This window comes from Lithobates pipiens, unplaced genomic scaffold (genome assembly GCF_037356315.1).
Source record: "Lithobates pipiens isolate NorthernLeopardFrog02 unplaced genomic scaffold, aLitPip1_a1.2 Scaffold_8, whole genome shotgun sequence".
Taxonomy (NCBI): domain Eukaryota; kingdom Metazoa; phylum Chordata; class Amphibia; order Anura; family Ranidae; genus Lithobates; species Lithobates pipiens.
In genome coordinates this window covers 64,120,288-64,136,681 of record NW_027507903.1, presented here as the reverse complement: position 1 = coordinate 64,136,681, position 16,394 = coordinate 64,120,288, and the positions used below count along the sequence as shown (strand labels likewise).

Sequence of the window (16,394 nt, the reverse complement as noted above, 5' to 3'; positions counted from 1 at the left end):
GCGACTGTCCCATGTGCTGGTTCACGTATTGTCTTTTATTTTATTGTGCATGCTTCTTTTCTTCAATAAACATTAATAAAAAAAAAAGTTAAAGTTATTCAATATAAAATAAGCAATTTGTAAAAAAAATATCTGGTAAAAAGAAATCCAGTGAATGAATTGCAGAACAATCAAAAAACATATGCATATATTATTTGTATTCTTATTATCAATTTTCATAAAAATATATATCATTTTCCTATTCAGGTTTTTCATTTAATTATATATATTTCTCAAGTCGTCTTCCAGGACGGCACCCTGAGAGATGACTGGTCCACCTGACAGGAAACACAATCAATCAAAGAGGTTAAAAGCCCCCGCCCCTCCCCGTGCTCCTCAGTTTTTGATTGTGTTTCCCCACAGCGAAACCGTTTGTTATTTTTTCCTAGACCCGAAGCCTGGGGCTGGTGGTCTCCCCCTGGGAGCCAGACCTAATGCCTGGGAAGCCTCTAGGTCTGGCAGGATGTTCTCATCCTTCCTGGGGGGTTCCCCTATATTTTCCTCAGGGGGGGCAGCAGAAACTGGAAGGACCCTGGGTACAGTGGTGTACCCAGAACTTCAGGGGCCAATTTTCCTCTCCTCTCCTTACCTGTGCGGTGGCCGTGCAGAAAAGGAGCCTGGTGTCCCTTTTTGGCTCAGGGTATCTCTCTGAAGACTCCAGGTCCAGCAATCCAGAGGGTTCTTGGTGCAGCTGGAGGCAGTATCTCCCCTTTGCAGCAGAGGTGCTCAGCTTTCTGGGGAGGTTTGGCACCATCTTCCTGGAGCTTGGTGGAGGAATGACATCACTTCCTCCACAGAACAGGAAGTGAGCTCAGAGTTCGGGTCATTTCCTGTCTACAGCAAAATGGTGGCCGTATCAGCATGGAGGTAACCACAGCCTCAGCCTCACAGCTGATTTCCCAAATCGGGGACATAAATCCAGGAGGAGCAGGCGCCCACTTCTCCCACAGACCGGCTGCCTTCGCCTGTGTTAGCTGTCCGAAGAAGCTCACTGGTGCCAGCAGCATGGAACGTGAGGAGAGACCCGCAGGGTCCATGGCCATGGAGGAGACCACAGGGGGTGAGTCTGACCGGCCGCCGGAGGTTTAGATGGGGGAGGGTACCCCAACTCTTCTCCTCTGGGTGGTACAGTGCTGTATTGTAATGCCTGTATGTTTTTGTTTCAGGGGACGATGCCACTGCCCTTGGGGTTGCCAGCCGTCCCGTGAAATCTTCCACCCGCTCTAAGCGTTGTGGAAACTGTAATGCTAGATTACCCCCAGATCATCCTAAACCCTTCTGCTTTAAATGTATACAGAAGCTGACAGGGAAGGAAACCTCTCAGATAATGGAGAAGTTTCTCACAGTACAAACTGAGATGCTGTCCACTCTGAAAGCCTTTCAGTCCTCCCTTAAGTCTAGGGATTCAGAGGCTCACACCAGCAAGGACGCCTCCTCCCAGGAGGGCTCCGCTTCCTCTAGGGGGTCTAGACGGCGGGCAGACAACCCAAGGTGTCTCCAGTCTCAGGATTCAGAGGAGGAGGATGAGTCCGAATCCCATGGGCAGGGATTCTCGGACGAGGGTGTGTTGGACAGCCAGGAGGAGGATGAGGGGGAGGACTCCAGGTCTAGCAGGCATATCTTTTCAGCCGATGACATGGAGGGACTACTGAGGGCGGTTTACGCTTCTGAAGGGATTCAGGAGCCCACGGCACAGGTCTCTGCCCAAGACAAAATGTATAGGGGCTTAATTAAACCACAGACCAGGGTTCTTCCGGTACATCCTGCACTCAAAGATATTATCTTAAGGGAGTGGAAGGATCCGGAGAAGAGGCTCCTAAAGTACAAAACATGGAAGCGTAGATGCCCCTTTACTGAGGAGGATGAGGAGAAGTTTTTCAAGACTCCTAGGCTAGACGCCTCCCTGGCACAAGTTTCTAAACAATCCGATCTTTCCTTTGAAGACACTGGGAACATCAAGGATCAGATGGATCGGAGGGCAGAAACTATTTTGCGCAGGGCCTGGGAGGCCAACGCGTCGGCTATGAGCCCCGCGTTGGCCTCAGCCTGCATCGCTAGAAATGCGGACATGTGGATCTCTAAGCTGATAGACCACATCTCCCAGACTTCCAAGTCTAAGGAGGTCTTAGATTCATTGGAGGTCGTAGGCAGCGCTGTTGCATACCTAGCGGATGCGGCCGTGGAGACGGTGCGCACAACCGCCAAGTCTGCTGCCTTACTAAACTCGGCTCGGCGAGCCCTATGGGTTAAAACTTGGGACGGGGATGGCTCATCTAAGACCCGTCTATGTGGCCTCCCTTTTGAGGGTTCCCTCCTTTTTGGTGCTGGCCTAGACCAAGCCCTTGCTAGGTCGACCGAAAAGGGGAAGAAATTCCCTACTAAACCGAGGAGGGATAGGAAGAGGTTTTTTCGTGGCCCCCAGGCAAAGAACCGCTTCTCGGAGAAAAAGGTCTCCCCTAATAGACGTTGGGGGGCTGGGAAGGATAAGCAGAAGTCAGGCATTCTCTTTTCCAGCCAGAAGTCAAGCGACAAGACCTCCAAATGACATTCCAGTGGGGGGAAGACTTTCCCACTTTGTCCCTCAGTGGGAAAGGGTCACTCAGAGCCCCCATATTCTACAGATCATAAAAGAGGGTTACAGATTAGAATTTCTTTCCTCTCCTCCCACCAAATTTCTCTTGACCCACCTTCCCAGGGATCCTGGCAAGGCAGCAGGAGTCCTACAGAATATAGAAGAACTGGCCAGGCAGGAGGTCATAGTGCCTGTTCCAGAGGGCCAGCAGGGTCAGGGGTTCTACTCCCACATATTTGTGGTACCAAAGCCCTCAGGAAGATATCGCCTCATCATAAATCTAAGGCATCTCAACGTCTTCCTGCGGTACAAGAAGTTCCGCATGGAGAGTGTTTATTCTCTCAGGAGACACCTTCTCAGGGACGTGTTCATGGTAACCTTGGATTTAAAGGACGCCTACCTTCACGTCCCTATATTTCAGAACCATCAGGTCTTCCTAAGATTTGCAATTGCCTCTCCAGAGGGAGTTCAGCATTGGCAGTTTGCGGCCCTCCCCTTCGGGCTGGCATCCAGTCCAAGGGTTTTTACAAAGATCCTGGCAGAAGTAGTGGCCTTCCTGCATCTCCAGGAAGTAGCGCTGATTCCCTATTTGGACGACATTCTGATTTACAATCAGAATCGGGATCAGCTCCTTTTGGATCTAGCCAGGGTAGTGGAGACCTTAGAATCCCTGGGATGGATCATCAGCAAGGAAAAATCCTCACTGATTCCGGCCCAGACGAAAATGTATCTGGGATTCCTGGTGGATTCCGCGCAACAGAAGTTAGTTCTACCCCAGAGCAAGGTAGAGGGTATAATTTCAGCGGTCCTTTCTCTGTTAGAGGCAAAGACATCTCCATACAGAGGGATTATGAGGGTGCTGGGCCTGATGACGGCAGCTATCCCAGCAGTTCCTTGGGCACAGCTGCACTCCAGGACCCTCCAGCACTTCCTCCTTTCCTCTTGGGACAGGAAAGGGGTTTCTCTAGAAGTAGAAGTGGCCATTCCGATCGAGGTAAAGGATTCTCTTCACTGGTGGCTTCACCCTCAGAGGCTTCAGGGGGGCCTCCTTTGGAGTCAGCTTCAGCCGCTCAGGATAACAACAGACGCAAGTTCCTGGGGGTGGGGGGCCCACCTGGAGGATCTAACAGCCCAGGGTTCCTGGGACGTGAGTCAGAGAAAGACATCCTCAAATTTTCGAGAACTTTTGGCCATCGGGGAGGCATTAAAGGCTTTCGAAAGGAGGATCAAGGACCAGGAAGTTCAGGTCCTATCAGACAACGCCACGGCAGTGGCATTTGTCAATCATCAGGGGGGCACCAGATCTCCAACTCTACTGGCTCTATCTTTAGAGATCATGGGCTGGGCGGAGCATCGGATTATCTCCATTTCCGCAGTCCACATAAAGGGGTCCCTGAATGTAGAGGCAGACTATCTCAGTCGTCAGCCGATTCTTCAGGGAGAATGGGAGTTGAATCCAGAGGTATTCTCCCTGGTATGTCGGCAGTTCGGCGATCCAGAGATAGATCTGTTCGCCCGCAGAAAGAACAGAAGGGTAAAGAGATTCTTTTCCCTTGCCCGAGAGGGGGGCTCAGAGGGGATAGACGCCTTGGCCCAGGTTTGGGACTTCCGGTTGGCCTATGCCTCCCCCCCCCCTGGGGCTTATTCCGAGGGTTCTTCAAAAGCTGTTTCTCTCGGAAGGCGCCCTGATTCTGATAGCTCCTTGGTGGCCCAAGAGAGCTTGGTTTCCAGCCCTGCAGGGTTGGTCCATAGCCCCGCCTCTACACCTTCCTGTTTGGCGCGACCTTCTCCTTCAGGGTCCAGTTTGCCATCCAGACCCCAGCTTCTTCAGGCTGACGGCCTGGCTCTTGAAAGGCAGAACCTGCGGGAGAAGGGCCTGTCGGACAGAGTAGTGGATACTCTCCTCCTTAGTAGAAAGCCGGTCACAAGGCGTATTTACGCTAAGACCTGGGGGATTTTTTCTCGCTGGTGTCAGGTGAGAGGGACTTCACAGCAAGAGATCCCGGCCATTCTGGAGTTTCTCCAGGATGGAGCAGAGCAGGGGTTGGCAACCAAGACACTTAAAGCACAGGTCGCAGCCTTATCCTGTTTTTTGGAGAGACGCTTGGCACTAGATCCTCTGATCAAGAGGTTCCTTTTGGTCAGAGAGAGGTTGTCCCCTGTCCAGGTGTCTAGGTTCCCACCATGGGATCTTACCTTGGTGTTAGAGGGCTTAACAAGGCCCCCCTTTGAACCAATAGACCAGATCCCCCTCAGGATTCTCACCTTTAAGTTGGCCTTTCTGCTTGCTATTACATCAGCCAGGAGAGTAGGCGATATTCAGGCTTTTTCAGTCAAGGAACCATACTTTCGTTTATTTGAGGACAGGGTTATACTTAGGCAGGACCCCCTGTACCTCCCTAAGGTAGCATCCAGGTTCCATAGGTCTCAAGAAGTAGTGCTACCTTCCTTTTGTAATAATCCCCAAAATGAGAGGGAAATTTCTTTTCACTGTCTGGACGTCAGACGTTGTTTATTATCCTACTTAGAAAAAGTTAAGGAGTTTAGAAGGTCCAGCCATCTTTTAGTTAATTTTTCTGGCCAAAAGAAGGGCCAACAAGCCTCCAAAGCATCCATAGCTAGATGGATTAAGCATGCCATTGCTTTAGCCTATGAGCAGTCAGGTAATGCAGTTCCTAGGGACCTGAAAGCTCATTCCACGCGATCTCTGGCAACCTCTTGGGCAGAAAGGGCCGGAGCTTCAGTGGAGCAGATATGTAGAGCCGCTACATGGACAAGCCAGAACACCTTCCTGAGGCATTACAGGGTGGAGTTACTGTCCCCTCAGGATCTGGCATTTGGCAGGAAGGTCCTGCAAGCGGTTGTCCCGCCCTAAGGTAGGCCTGAGCTACTTGCTCCTCTCTCAGGGTGCCGTCCTGGAAGACGACTTGAGAAAATGACCAGTTACACTTACCGGTAACTGTGTTTCTGGGAAGTCTTCCAGGACGGCAGGCCTACTTCCCACCCGTTCTCTTTAGGTTTAAATTAAGGTATAGAGTGTGGTGGTGTGGTGTGGTTTTCTTCACTCTCGTGCACTGGTGTGGGTCAATACTTTGTCACAACTGAGGAGCACGGGGAGGGGCGGGGGCTTTTAACCTCTTTGATTGATTGTGTTTCCTGTCAGGTGGACCAGTCATCTCTCAGGGTGCCGTCCTGGAAGACTTCCCAGAAACACAGTTACCGGTAAGTGTAACTGGTCATTTTTAGATATATTGTATATTGATTTTTTTATGACATGTAGTTGCTATATTATTCCCTGCATGTTTCCAGTGGAATCTTAATGATTTGTGAGTAAAGGGTTAAAATCCTGGACAATTGATCGTAGCCACAGAAGGACTCTCTGGACAACAAAGCGTGGACCTGAGGAAGGAGGCCACGCCCTCTGAAATGCGTTGTCCTGGCAACTTCACTGGAGGAACTTTTTCACCTACGTTTGCAAGTGTATCGATTTTATCTTTTATATTACAATAAACAAATGTTATTTGCACCATGAGCCTGTGCGCTCGTATTTCTCTTACATTCTTTTCAAAGTGAAGCTTTACCACATTATATTTACTAACAAAAAAAAGAGTGCAACTGCACTTGCAAAGTTCTCAGTCTAGTTACCTTTGGTAAATCAATCCCATTGAATTGTTTATGCATTGCTATATGTAGTACTTAATGCTAAAGATCAAATAAAATATTATTTCTAATCATTTTGTGGTTTCCTCTTCCATGAAAATAAGGGCACTGTAGACAGCTTAGCGTGTTAAAGATTTTATGTTCCTGAAATGTACTTCATAAGATACTGTCCATATGAACAATTTCACTAGAACATGTTTTAGGTTGGCTCCCCTGTGTAAATTGCCATGCCTGCATGCCGGCTACATGGCAGGGGACCCAATGTGTGTGGCCGGTGGCCACCAACGATTATAGGCACGAGAGCCAGAACGGGGATTTGTGGGTGTAAACCCACAAATCCCCATTCTGACAGGATAGGTTCATCTGTTTCTAGTAATTAGGAACAGCAATATGTCTCCTCCTCTTGTCACTACAGTGCCCCCACAGTTAGAAACACTCATGAGGGAACACATTTAACCCCTTGATCACCCCCTAGTGTTAACCCCTTCACTGCCAGTGACATTTACACAGTAATCAGTGCATTGTTATAGCACTGATCGCTGTATAAATGTCAATGGTACCAAAAAAGTGTCAAAAGTATCCGATCTGTCAGCCGCAATGTCGCAGTCCCGCTAAAAACGCAGATCGCCGACATTACTAGTAAAAATAAAAAATAATAATAATAATGCCGCTATAACTTTTGTGCAAACCAATCAGTATACACTGATTGGAACATTTTTTTACCAAAAATATGTATACATATCAGCCGAAACTGATGAAAAAATTATTTTTTTTCAAAAAAAAAACTGGGATATTTATTATAACAAAAAGCAAAAAATATTGGTTGGTTTTTCAAAATTGTCACACTTTTTTTGTTTATAGTGCAAAAAATAAAAACTGCAGAGGTGAGCAAATACCACCAAAAGAAAGCTCTATTTGTGGGAAAAAAAAGATGTTCATTTTGTTTGGGTACAGCGTCGCAGGCCAGCGCAATTGTCAGTGACGCAGTGCCGTATTGCAAAAAATGGCCTGGGCATTAAGGGGGCAAATCCTTCCGGGGCAGAAGTGGTTAAGCAGGCTATACAGAATTCAACATTTGTTAGAAATTTTGTAGAGAAATCATACTTCAGAACATTCTTTCTTCCCAGCATTGAGTCCGCTAGTTTCATTCAACAGTTCTTAAAATATCATCCAGACCTGCTATTTGATTGGAATCCTAGATATATTAAACATGTTTCATTACAATATGTATGATTTTTTTCAGAACAAAAACCACTTTCACACTTAGAATCACTGTTTGGCAGATTACAGTCATTTTGGAAAGTCCCATTTCTGGAGAAATTACTCACTCTGATCTTGGTGGCTGTCCAGTGACTCCTGAGAAAGTGGCCCAATGGACCCAGTGGGAAATCTAGGTTGTATAATATGGAGGACAGAGAACGGGGCGCTAAAGAAACAGATAGTGCTCTGCAGGCTACATGGAAAAAGTACAGTGTAGACCCAATGAGTTGGTGATCAAGTGCAGTTGGGGAGGCATGTTGTGGAGAAAGCCACGGAGTATCTTCCAGTGATGTTGTGAAAAAGACCCTTTCTATAGCGACCCAGTCCTTTTGGAAGAACTGTAAATTCCAGTCTACCAATGTATTAATTGGGCTTGCCCAGCAATATTTCTTTAAGTGAGAGCCCAATACCTTCTAAACTCTTTTGCAAGGTGAGATACTTCAAGTCTTTTTAGAGATAGGAGCTGAATAGTTGTCTAAATGAGCAGAAAAGGAGGGTGATAGTCGGACTGGGATTGTCTGCATTATGTTTAATAGTTTTAGAAGCACATTCTCCTGAACCAAGAAAACCTTGGTTTGTCCCAGGATGTAAATTTCCACTGTAATGTAAATCATTTATATGAAAAGAGCAGCAGGAGGCCATTTGTTAAGATCTTAGCAAATATGTCAGTGTCCATGTTCAGGAAGGATTTGGGACAATAGTTTATCACCTGAGTTGGCTCTTCTCCTTCCTTTTGTAGCGCTATAATGTGTGCTCCCGATGGTTGTGGGAAAGTGAAAAGTGCCCCTTTAAGGAGTTGAAAGCTGACAGAAAACATGGGGCAAGAATATGTTCAAAGCTTTTGTAGCATTGCACCATGCGATTATCGAACCCTGGACCTTTGCTGGGTTTCAATTGCTTCAATACAAATCTGAATTTTTCAGGGGTAATAGGTCTTGCAAATGATTCTGGCCCTGCTACCGTGATGGTCAAAGGCCTGTGATAAAGTGAGGTAATTTCTTATATGTTGTAGGCATGTCTGTTATGATCGGTTTCCTAAAGTATTACAGGCCAGGTTGTACAATGGTTCATATTAAGTCTGGGACGGTTTCGCTATGTTGTCCGTTTATCGGGTTGGCCCTGCTACCTGCGTCATGTATGTTGTATACAATCATGTTAGCTCTTTTGTGTGCAGGGGTCTAGCTAGAAGCCTGCTACTTATATTGCCATGCTCACAAAACAAATGATGGCAGAGCATGAACTGCCTCTTCGTTTCTTTTGCCAATTCCCCCAACCAGGCGTAAACATGCATTCCATCAGTGTGTCACTACCTCGTGATCATTTGTGTATTGTCTCTAATTTGTTGCAGTCTAATGGGATGTTTGGTAGAAATGGAGTCAGACTACAAACTTCTGATATTTTCTGGGAAAGGGAGCATGCAAGAGGTCTGAGAGGAATGTTGGTTCTGTAGAGGCTTTATGCAGCGAGTGTATGTCAGGCTGTGAAAGGAAAAGGTAGTCAATTCTAGAGTATTTTTTGTAGGGGTAGGAACAGAAAGGTGTAAAGTTTTCCATGAGAGATAGAGGAAGACACCATGGACGAGTCAAAAAGTGGTTGTAAAGGGAGGCTGAAATTACTTTTTTTTCTGTTGATGCACTTCTTTGTAGGTTGTTCATTGATATAAAAAAAAACAATTAAAACACTTTACTGTGCAAACGTTTTATATATATATTTATATATACCATATTCAACTCTTTGCCTATATTGAGAACTTGGCCTCCAGAATAAAACTCAACATTAATAATGATAAGAAAACAAATAACAGGTAACTAATATATAACTTAACTTATGATATAATTTATACAGCAAGATTGATTGGTTGTGTCTGAAGAGATGGGTGCATTCCAGCTATCCTGGGTTTACCAGGGAAGTCACATTTTTAAGCTAACTTTGTTATGTGAGGTGTCCTGATTTCACTTTGGAAGGCAGAGTTTAAATAGAAGAGCCCCACTGCCTTATGTCAATGATCATAGGCAAAACATCACTTCTCAAACTCCAACAGTAGCCTGACATAATTCATTACATTAATTTACACTTGCCTGCAGTCCAGCAGTTACAAAGGGGGTGTAGAACATTGTTGCAGAGAGGAGGAGGGCAGATTGCAGAGGACCTTTCAGGATGCACTTCAAGGTTAGAGCCCTCTTCTTGTGTACAATGTAGTCCCTGTGCACAGCTTCCCAGCACCCCACCCTCACACCCTGGAACCCATGATGTTTCCACCCACCTTAGATCACTTTATGCTCCTGATCCTCCCTTGCCAGCCTCATGTATTCCATTTCTCTACTGCAAATCATGTGGCCCCTGAGCCAAGTCACCCTTCTTACTGGAGACTTATATACAGTAATTAACCTCTTCCTGTCTCTAGATATTCTAGGGCCCTTAAGCAGAATTTTTAAGACACCTCTCAGTCTGATACTTTATTAACTGTTTCCCTCATCGTCTCTTCCTGGGGCCCCTTAGCACAGCTTACTCTGGGGTTATGACACCCATTTATGCCTTCATTGGTCTACTTTGTGGCCTTGAGCGTAACCTTCAAGCGCTTATGAAAAAAAACAGAAAAGCACCTCTAAGTAATAAGCGATATTTATTCTACAATGGCAAGTAGCAATAAAACACTCACATAAGTTAAAGAAAGTTCATCTGGGAGAAGGAACCCATGGGTAACAATCCCCAATGCCTCCAGTCTGGGGGTATGCCCGCTTCAATTACCGCGATAAATCAGGAAGAAGCCGAGACGTCCTGAGTTGTTCTGGGTTGTTTTGGGTAAGCCTGATGTAACCAACTTGGAGCGCAGTGCCAGTGGGCTTGTGACATAACTGGGGTGAGGGGAGAACCACAACACATTTCAGAGCATGTGCAAAGCTGGTACAGAGTATGCACGCTTGTGTAAACACACAAATCCCTGTGCTGTCAGAAGAGAGGAGACATGTCCTTTGTTTAGTCTAGTAAGTAGGAACGGCGAAATGTCTCCTCTTCTACTCAGTCATATTCCCATATAGTTTAAACACACTGAGAGAACACACATTTAACCCCTTGATTGCCCCCTAGTGTTAGCCCCTTTCCTATCAGAGTCATTTATACAGTTATCAGTGCATTCTTTTAGCACTTATCACTGTATAAATGTCAATGGCCCCAAAAATGTTTCAAAAGTGTCCAATCTGTCCATCGCAATACCGCTAAAAATCACAGATCATCATCGTTACTAGTAAAAAAAAAAAAATAATAATAAAAATGCCATAAATCTTTCCCATAGTTTGTAGACATTCTAACTTTTGTGCAAACCAATCAATATACGCTATTGTGATTTTTTTAACAAAAATACGTAGAAGAATATATATTGGCCTAAACTGATGAAGAAATTTGTTTAAAAAAAAATTTGGGGGTTTTTTATTATAGGAAAAAGTTTTTCAAAATTGTCGTTATTTTTTGTGTATATCGCAAAAAATAACAACCACAGAGGTGATCAAATAGCACCAAAAGAAAGCTCTATTTGTGGGAAAAAAAGGATGCAAATTTTGTTTGGGTACAGAATTGCATGGCCGCGCAATTACCAGTTAAATCGACACAGTGCCAAATTATAAAAAGTGCCCTGCTCATAAAGGGGGTAAAACCGGGGGTTGAAGTTGTTAAAACATTCATACATGTGATAATATGGGAAAGTTAAAATTTGGATGTCCCATAATCTAACCGTTAAAATGATATATCTGGAATAGGTCTGAAACATATTAAATGCATACATATGTATACATACACAAAGTTGTGTTCATAAGTTTACATAACCTGGCAGAATTGTTGATTTCTTGGCCATTTTTCAGAGCATATGAATGATAACATGGAAACGTTTCTTTCACTCATGGTTAGTTTTTGGCTGAAGCAATTTATTATCGATCAACTATGTTTACTCTTATTAAATCATAATCACAACTAAAACTACCACAATCAAAAGTTTACATATTGCAGTTCTTAATATTGCCCCCTTTAACATCAATGACAGCTTGAAGCCTTTTGTGGATGAGGCTCTTTATTTTCTGAGATGGTAAAGCTGGTCATTCTTCTTGGCAAAAAGCCTCCAGTTCCTATAAATTCTTGGGCTGTCTTGCATGAGCTGCATGTTTGAGATCTCCCCAGAGTGGTTCAGTGATATTGAGGTCAGGTGATTGAGATGGTCACTCCAGAAACTTCACTTTCTGCTGTAGCCAATGACAGGTTGACTTGGCCTTGTGTTTTGGATCATTGTCATGTTGGAATGTCCAAGTACGTCCAATGCGCAGCTTCCTGGCTGATGAATGCAAATATTCCTCCAGTATTTTTTTGATAATATATTGAAATCATCTTGCCATCAATTTTGACCAAATTTCCTGTGCCTTTGTAGCTCACACATCCCCAAATGATTAGCGGGCCACCTCCGTGTTTCACAGTAGGAATGGTGTACCTTTCATCATAGGCCTTGTTGATTCCTCTCCAAATTAAGTGTTTATGGTTGTGGCCAAAAAGCTTAATTTTGGTATCATCACTCCAAATAACTTTATGCCAGAAGGTTTGAGGCTTGTCTTTGTGGTGTTTTGTGTATTTTAAGGTGAATACTTTGTGGCATTTTTATAGTATTGGCTTTCTTCTGGTGACTCGCCCATGCAGCCCATCTTTCTTCAAGTGTCTCCTTATTGTGCATCTTGAAACAGCCACATCACATGTTTTCAGAGAGTTCTGTATTTCACCTGAAGTTATTTGTGGGTTTTTCTTCCCAAACAATTTTCCTGGCAGTTGTGACTGAAATTTTAATTTCATACAGTTCAACTACCTTTTCCCGCAGATCCTTTGACAATACTTTTGCTTTCCACATGACTCAGAATCCAGAAAGGTCAGTGCAGCACTGGATGAAAGATGCAAGGGTCTGTCAGGTGTCCAGAAACTCATTGACCTTTTATGAACACACACACTAATTACAAGCAAACAGATCACAGGTGAGGATGGTTACCTTTAACAGCCATTCAAACCTCTTTGGGTTGGTTCACACTGAGGCAGCATGACTTGCAGCGCGACTGCCTCAGGCAACCTGCATCTGACTTCATCAGCAGCTTGCAAAATGACTTCTGTATAGAAGTCAATGCAAGTCACCTGAAGTCGCCCCAAACATAGTACAGGAACCTTTTTCTAAGTCGGAGCGACTTTTGTCGCTCCTATTAGAACGGTTCAGTGCTGGAGGAAGAGAATGAGAGACACTGTACAAGGAGGCCAGCAGACCTCAGATGCCATGACAACCACGGCATCAGCATTTTTTGGTGAAGAGATGTAATACTTTCACCTTGACAGGAACTATAGAAGCTTGTTCTGGTGTTGTCCCCTTGATGCTGGGAACTCAGGGGCAACTTTCACTTTTGCTCCCATTTAATCTAACCCTGGGTTTGGGACATTGTGTGTAACTTAGATTGGAGACACTTCATAAAATAAACAGGTACTGCATGTAATAAAGAGACAGAAAGCACTGCATATAATGTAGCAATATGTTGTAGAGAGGTATGAGACATTGCGTCAATTACAAAAGCATTATGCACCCCTTCAATTTGTAGTAGTTTAAAAAAATATATAGTAAGTAATCAACTTAAAGATCACACAGGGAGTAACTGTAATGCCACGTACACACGACCAGGAACGTCCGACCGTTTAGAACGCGGTGACATGCAGCACGTACGACAGGACTGGAAAAAGGAAGTTCAATAGCCAGTAGCCAATAGCTTCCATCTCATACTTGCTTCAGAGCATGCGTCGTTTTGGTGCGTCGGACCAGCATACAGATGAACGGTTTTCTCGATAGAAGTTGATTCCATCGGACAGATTTGAAACAAGTTCTATTTCTAGGTCTGAATTTTTGAAGAAAAAAGTCAGATGAAGCCCACACAAGATCGTAATATCCGACGGAATGATTCCGTCTGACCTTTTCTGCTGGAAAGTCCTGTCGTGTGTACACAGCATAACTTAGAGTTTATTTAACAGGTGCATCATCAGAAGCAATAATGCAAAACAGGTTCTGGATGGCAAAGAGTATGCATAAAAATACAAAACAAATTACGAAAGCTGCAAAACATGGACTCTTCACAGCAATGTCTCTTTGGCTCAATCAATGTAACATGGCTGCATAGCATAATCTCTATAAAACGTTACAATAGAATAGTTCAGAACATAAAAAGCTACCTGCTATTATCCTCATAAACAGCATTCCTTTACTGAAGTCCATGTTAGCTCTCATTTAAAAAGAGAGCAGCTGGAGGGATCCAAGGACAAGGGGTGACCCCACTAGAACTGGAGCCCCTGCCTTGCTGTCCATGTGTCAGATCTGACAGCAGAGTCCATTCACCTGGCTAAAGATCATTTGCTCAGCTACCTCTGTCGCATCATGTGTGGCCTCTCTGCATTGCTGAGGGAGGGAAACTGAGGAACATATCTTGGGCATGTCCAGGAACCTAGAGAGCTATGGGAAATTGAGCAAAAGGGGCCTGTGCCTGCATCTCAGCATGGTAAGTAAATTGTCTGTCTGCTACAGTGGAAGCATGAGACACTGCGTGTACTGGAGGAGTATAAAGCCCTGCATGTACTTAGGAGGAGAGGCAAAGAGCAGTGGTCATCAACCCTGTCCTCAGGGCCAACAAACAGGCCAGGTTTGCAAGGTAACTGAAATACATCACAGGTGATATAATTTGCTGCTCAGTGATTGCAGTATTCTAGTCTGCATCTCCCCAAGGTAATACATAAAACCAATGTTAGAGGGCCCTGAGGACAGGCCTGATGACCACTGGCATAGAGCACTGTATGTAACAGATGTATGAAGCACCGTGTGAGGTACTGTGTTTAACCCCTGCCGACCGTATACTGTAAATATATACAGTGGCAAGGCAACTCTCCTGCGCAGGATCACATACCTAGTACGTGATCCTGCACTGCCGGATATGGGGCGCGCACGTCGGCAACCCACTTCTATTGTGATTGGACACAGCGAGAAACAATCAATGGGTCAATGGCCGATCTTTCGGGAGACAAGCAGAACGGTGGTCTGCTTATGTAAACAAGGCAGATCACCATTCTGTCAGTAGGAAAGGTATTGATCCTGTGTTTCTGCAAAGCAGGAACACAGATCTCTGCCTTCCACTAGTACAAGCACCTCCCACACAGTGACCAAGCACAGGTTAGGCACACAGTTAACCCTTTGATCACTCCTGATGTTAACCCCTTCCAAGCTAGTTTCATTAGTACAGTGACAGTGCATATTTTTAGCACTGATCATTGTAATAATGACACTGTTTCCCAAAAAAGTGTCAAAAGTGTCATTTAGTGTCCAATTTGTCTGCCACAATGTTTCAGTCATGCTATAAGTCACTGATCATAGTCATTACCAGTAAAAATAAATCAATAAATAAAAATTCCATAAATATATCCCATAGTTTATAGAAAAAAGATATTCCTGCACTAACCCAAATGGTTATACCTAGCGTACTGCTGCACACACTGAGGGAAATATCTGAACCCAAAAAAATGACAAATAAAAGAGTAGTGGTGCACTGTACCAGAAAATAAATATGCTGCTAAAAATGGTCACACACAAATATATAATATACACGGCAGGGAAAGGTAAATACTTAAACTGGTGCCCACTGTGGATTAATGGTGAAAAATTCGTTTGAGGAATTATAATAAATAATCTGTAGCCCATGCAACAAAGTACTTATCTCCCAAATAAAAAAGTATTTAAAAAAAATATCAAATCATACATGTATATAAATAAAATAAAAAATAGAAGTGTCCATAAATAATGCGTATTGCATATAGGCTAAAAGGATAATAAGCCCAAGCTGAGAGTGCAAAAAACACAAGTGCTGGTAACTGACAAACTTTGGTAATGTCCCAAGTGAAAACACAAAAATAGAATAAAAGAAAATATCACATCGTACTGAAACAGTAAGCATTCAAAAAAAACAGAAAGCATTCAAAAAAACAACATAAGTTGAAATGTCCAAAAAAAGTTCTTTGAGCAAAAAAGTATATATAGTGCAGTATATAGTGATCCTATGGATGCAGAAAGTAAAGTGCTGGTGCTGGTAAACACAATTAAGTAAAGTGCTACTAGTGGTGAATGACCCGTACGTTCCTCCATGCTGGTTAAATATATATGGATGTCCCCTTACCTTACTGCTGTAAGGTAACAGCATAAGATTATGTGACTTTTCGGTCCGTGGTGACCGTTCCTATCGTTGTAGCCCGGGTCCTTGTTGGTAAAACTATCCTGCCTACAGTCAGCAATGGCATCCCATTTAAGAGCAACCTTAGGGTATCCAGGATGGAGGGTCTCGCCAGTGTACCATAGGTTGAAATTAGAAAGAGGATGGATGCCCCATAGTGTAGTATTATACAGCTTTTTATTAGTTAAAAAAGTTTAAAGCCAGGTACTCACATCAACAAGCAACAGTTAGACAATGTAAAAACGAGCGGCGAGCTCGATCGGCGTCACTTCCAGTGTCACAGTCCCGACGCGTGTTTGTCACAATAACGTGACTTCATCAGGGCTCCCTTCTTATGCTGTTACCTGTCCCTAATCCATCTACTGATAGTACAGAGCCCTGCACATACTTTTTTTTTTTTTTTTTGGGGGGGGGGGGCTGCACGTGATCTGTACAGGGCCAATAAGCACTGCCCAGATAGAAAGTCAGGGGTCACGCAGTCTCATAGGACAGTCAGAAAAGGATAAAAACTCCCCCTACAAGCTTTAACCAGTGCTCCACCAGACACTGATAGAAGTCACAAGACTGCTATATACTGCTGATGAGAAAATGTATTC

At 44.2% G+C, this 16,394-nt stretch overlaps 1 protein-coding gene across 1 annotated transcript; it reads left to right on the top strand.

The window, feature by feature from the left end:
* Window positions 1-900: 900 nt before the first annotated feature.
* On the top strand, window positions 901-2,584 carry LOC143964168 (uncharacterized). The gene is made up of 2 exons (XM_077473871.1): window positions 901-1,099; window positions 1,206-2,584. The coding sequence occupies exons 1-2, from the start codon at window positions 901-903 to the stop codon at window positions 2,582-2,584; spliced, it is 1,578 nt and encodes a 525-aa protein (XP_077329997.1).
* Window positions 2,585-16,394: the final 13,810 nt, after the last annotated feature.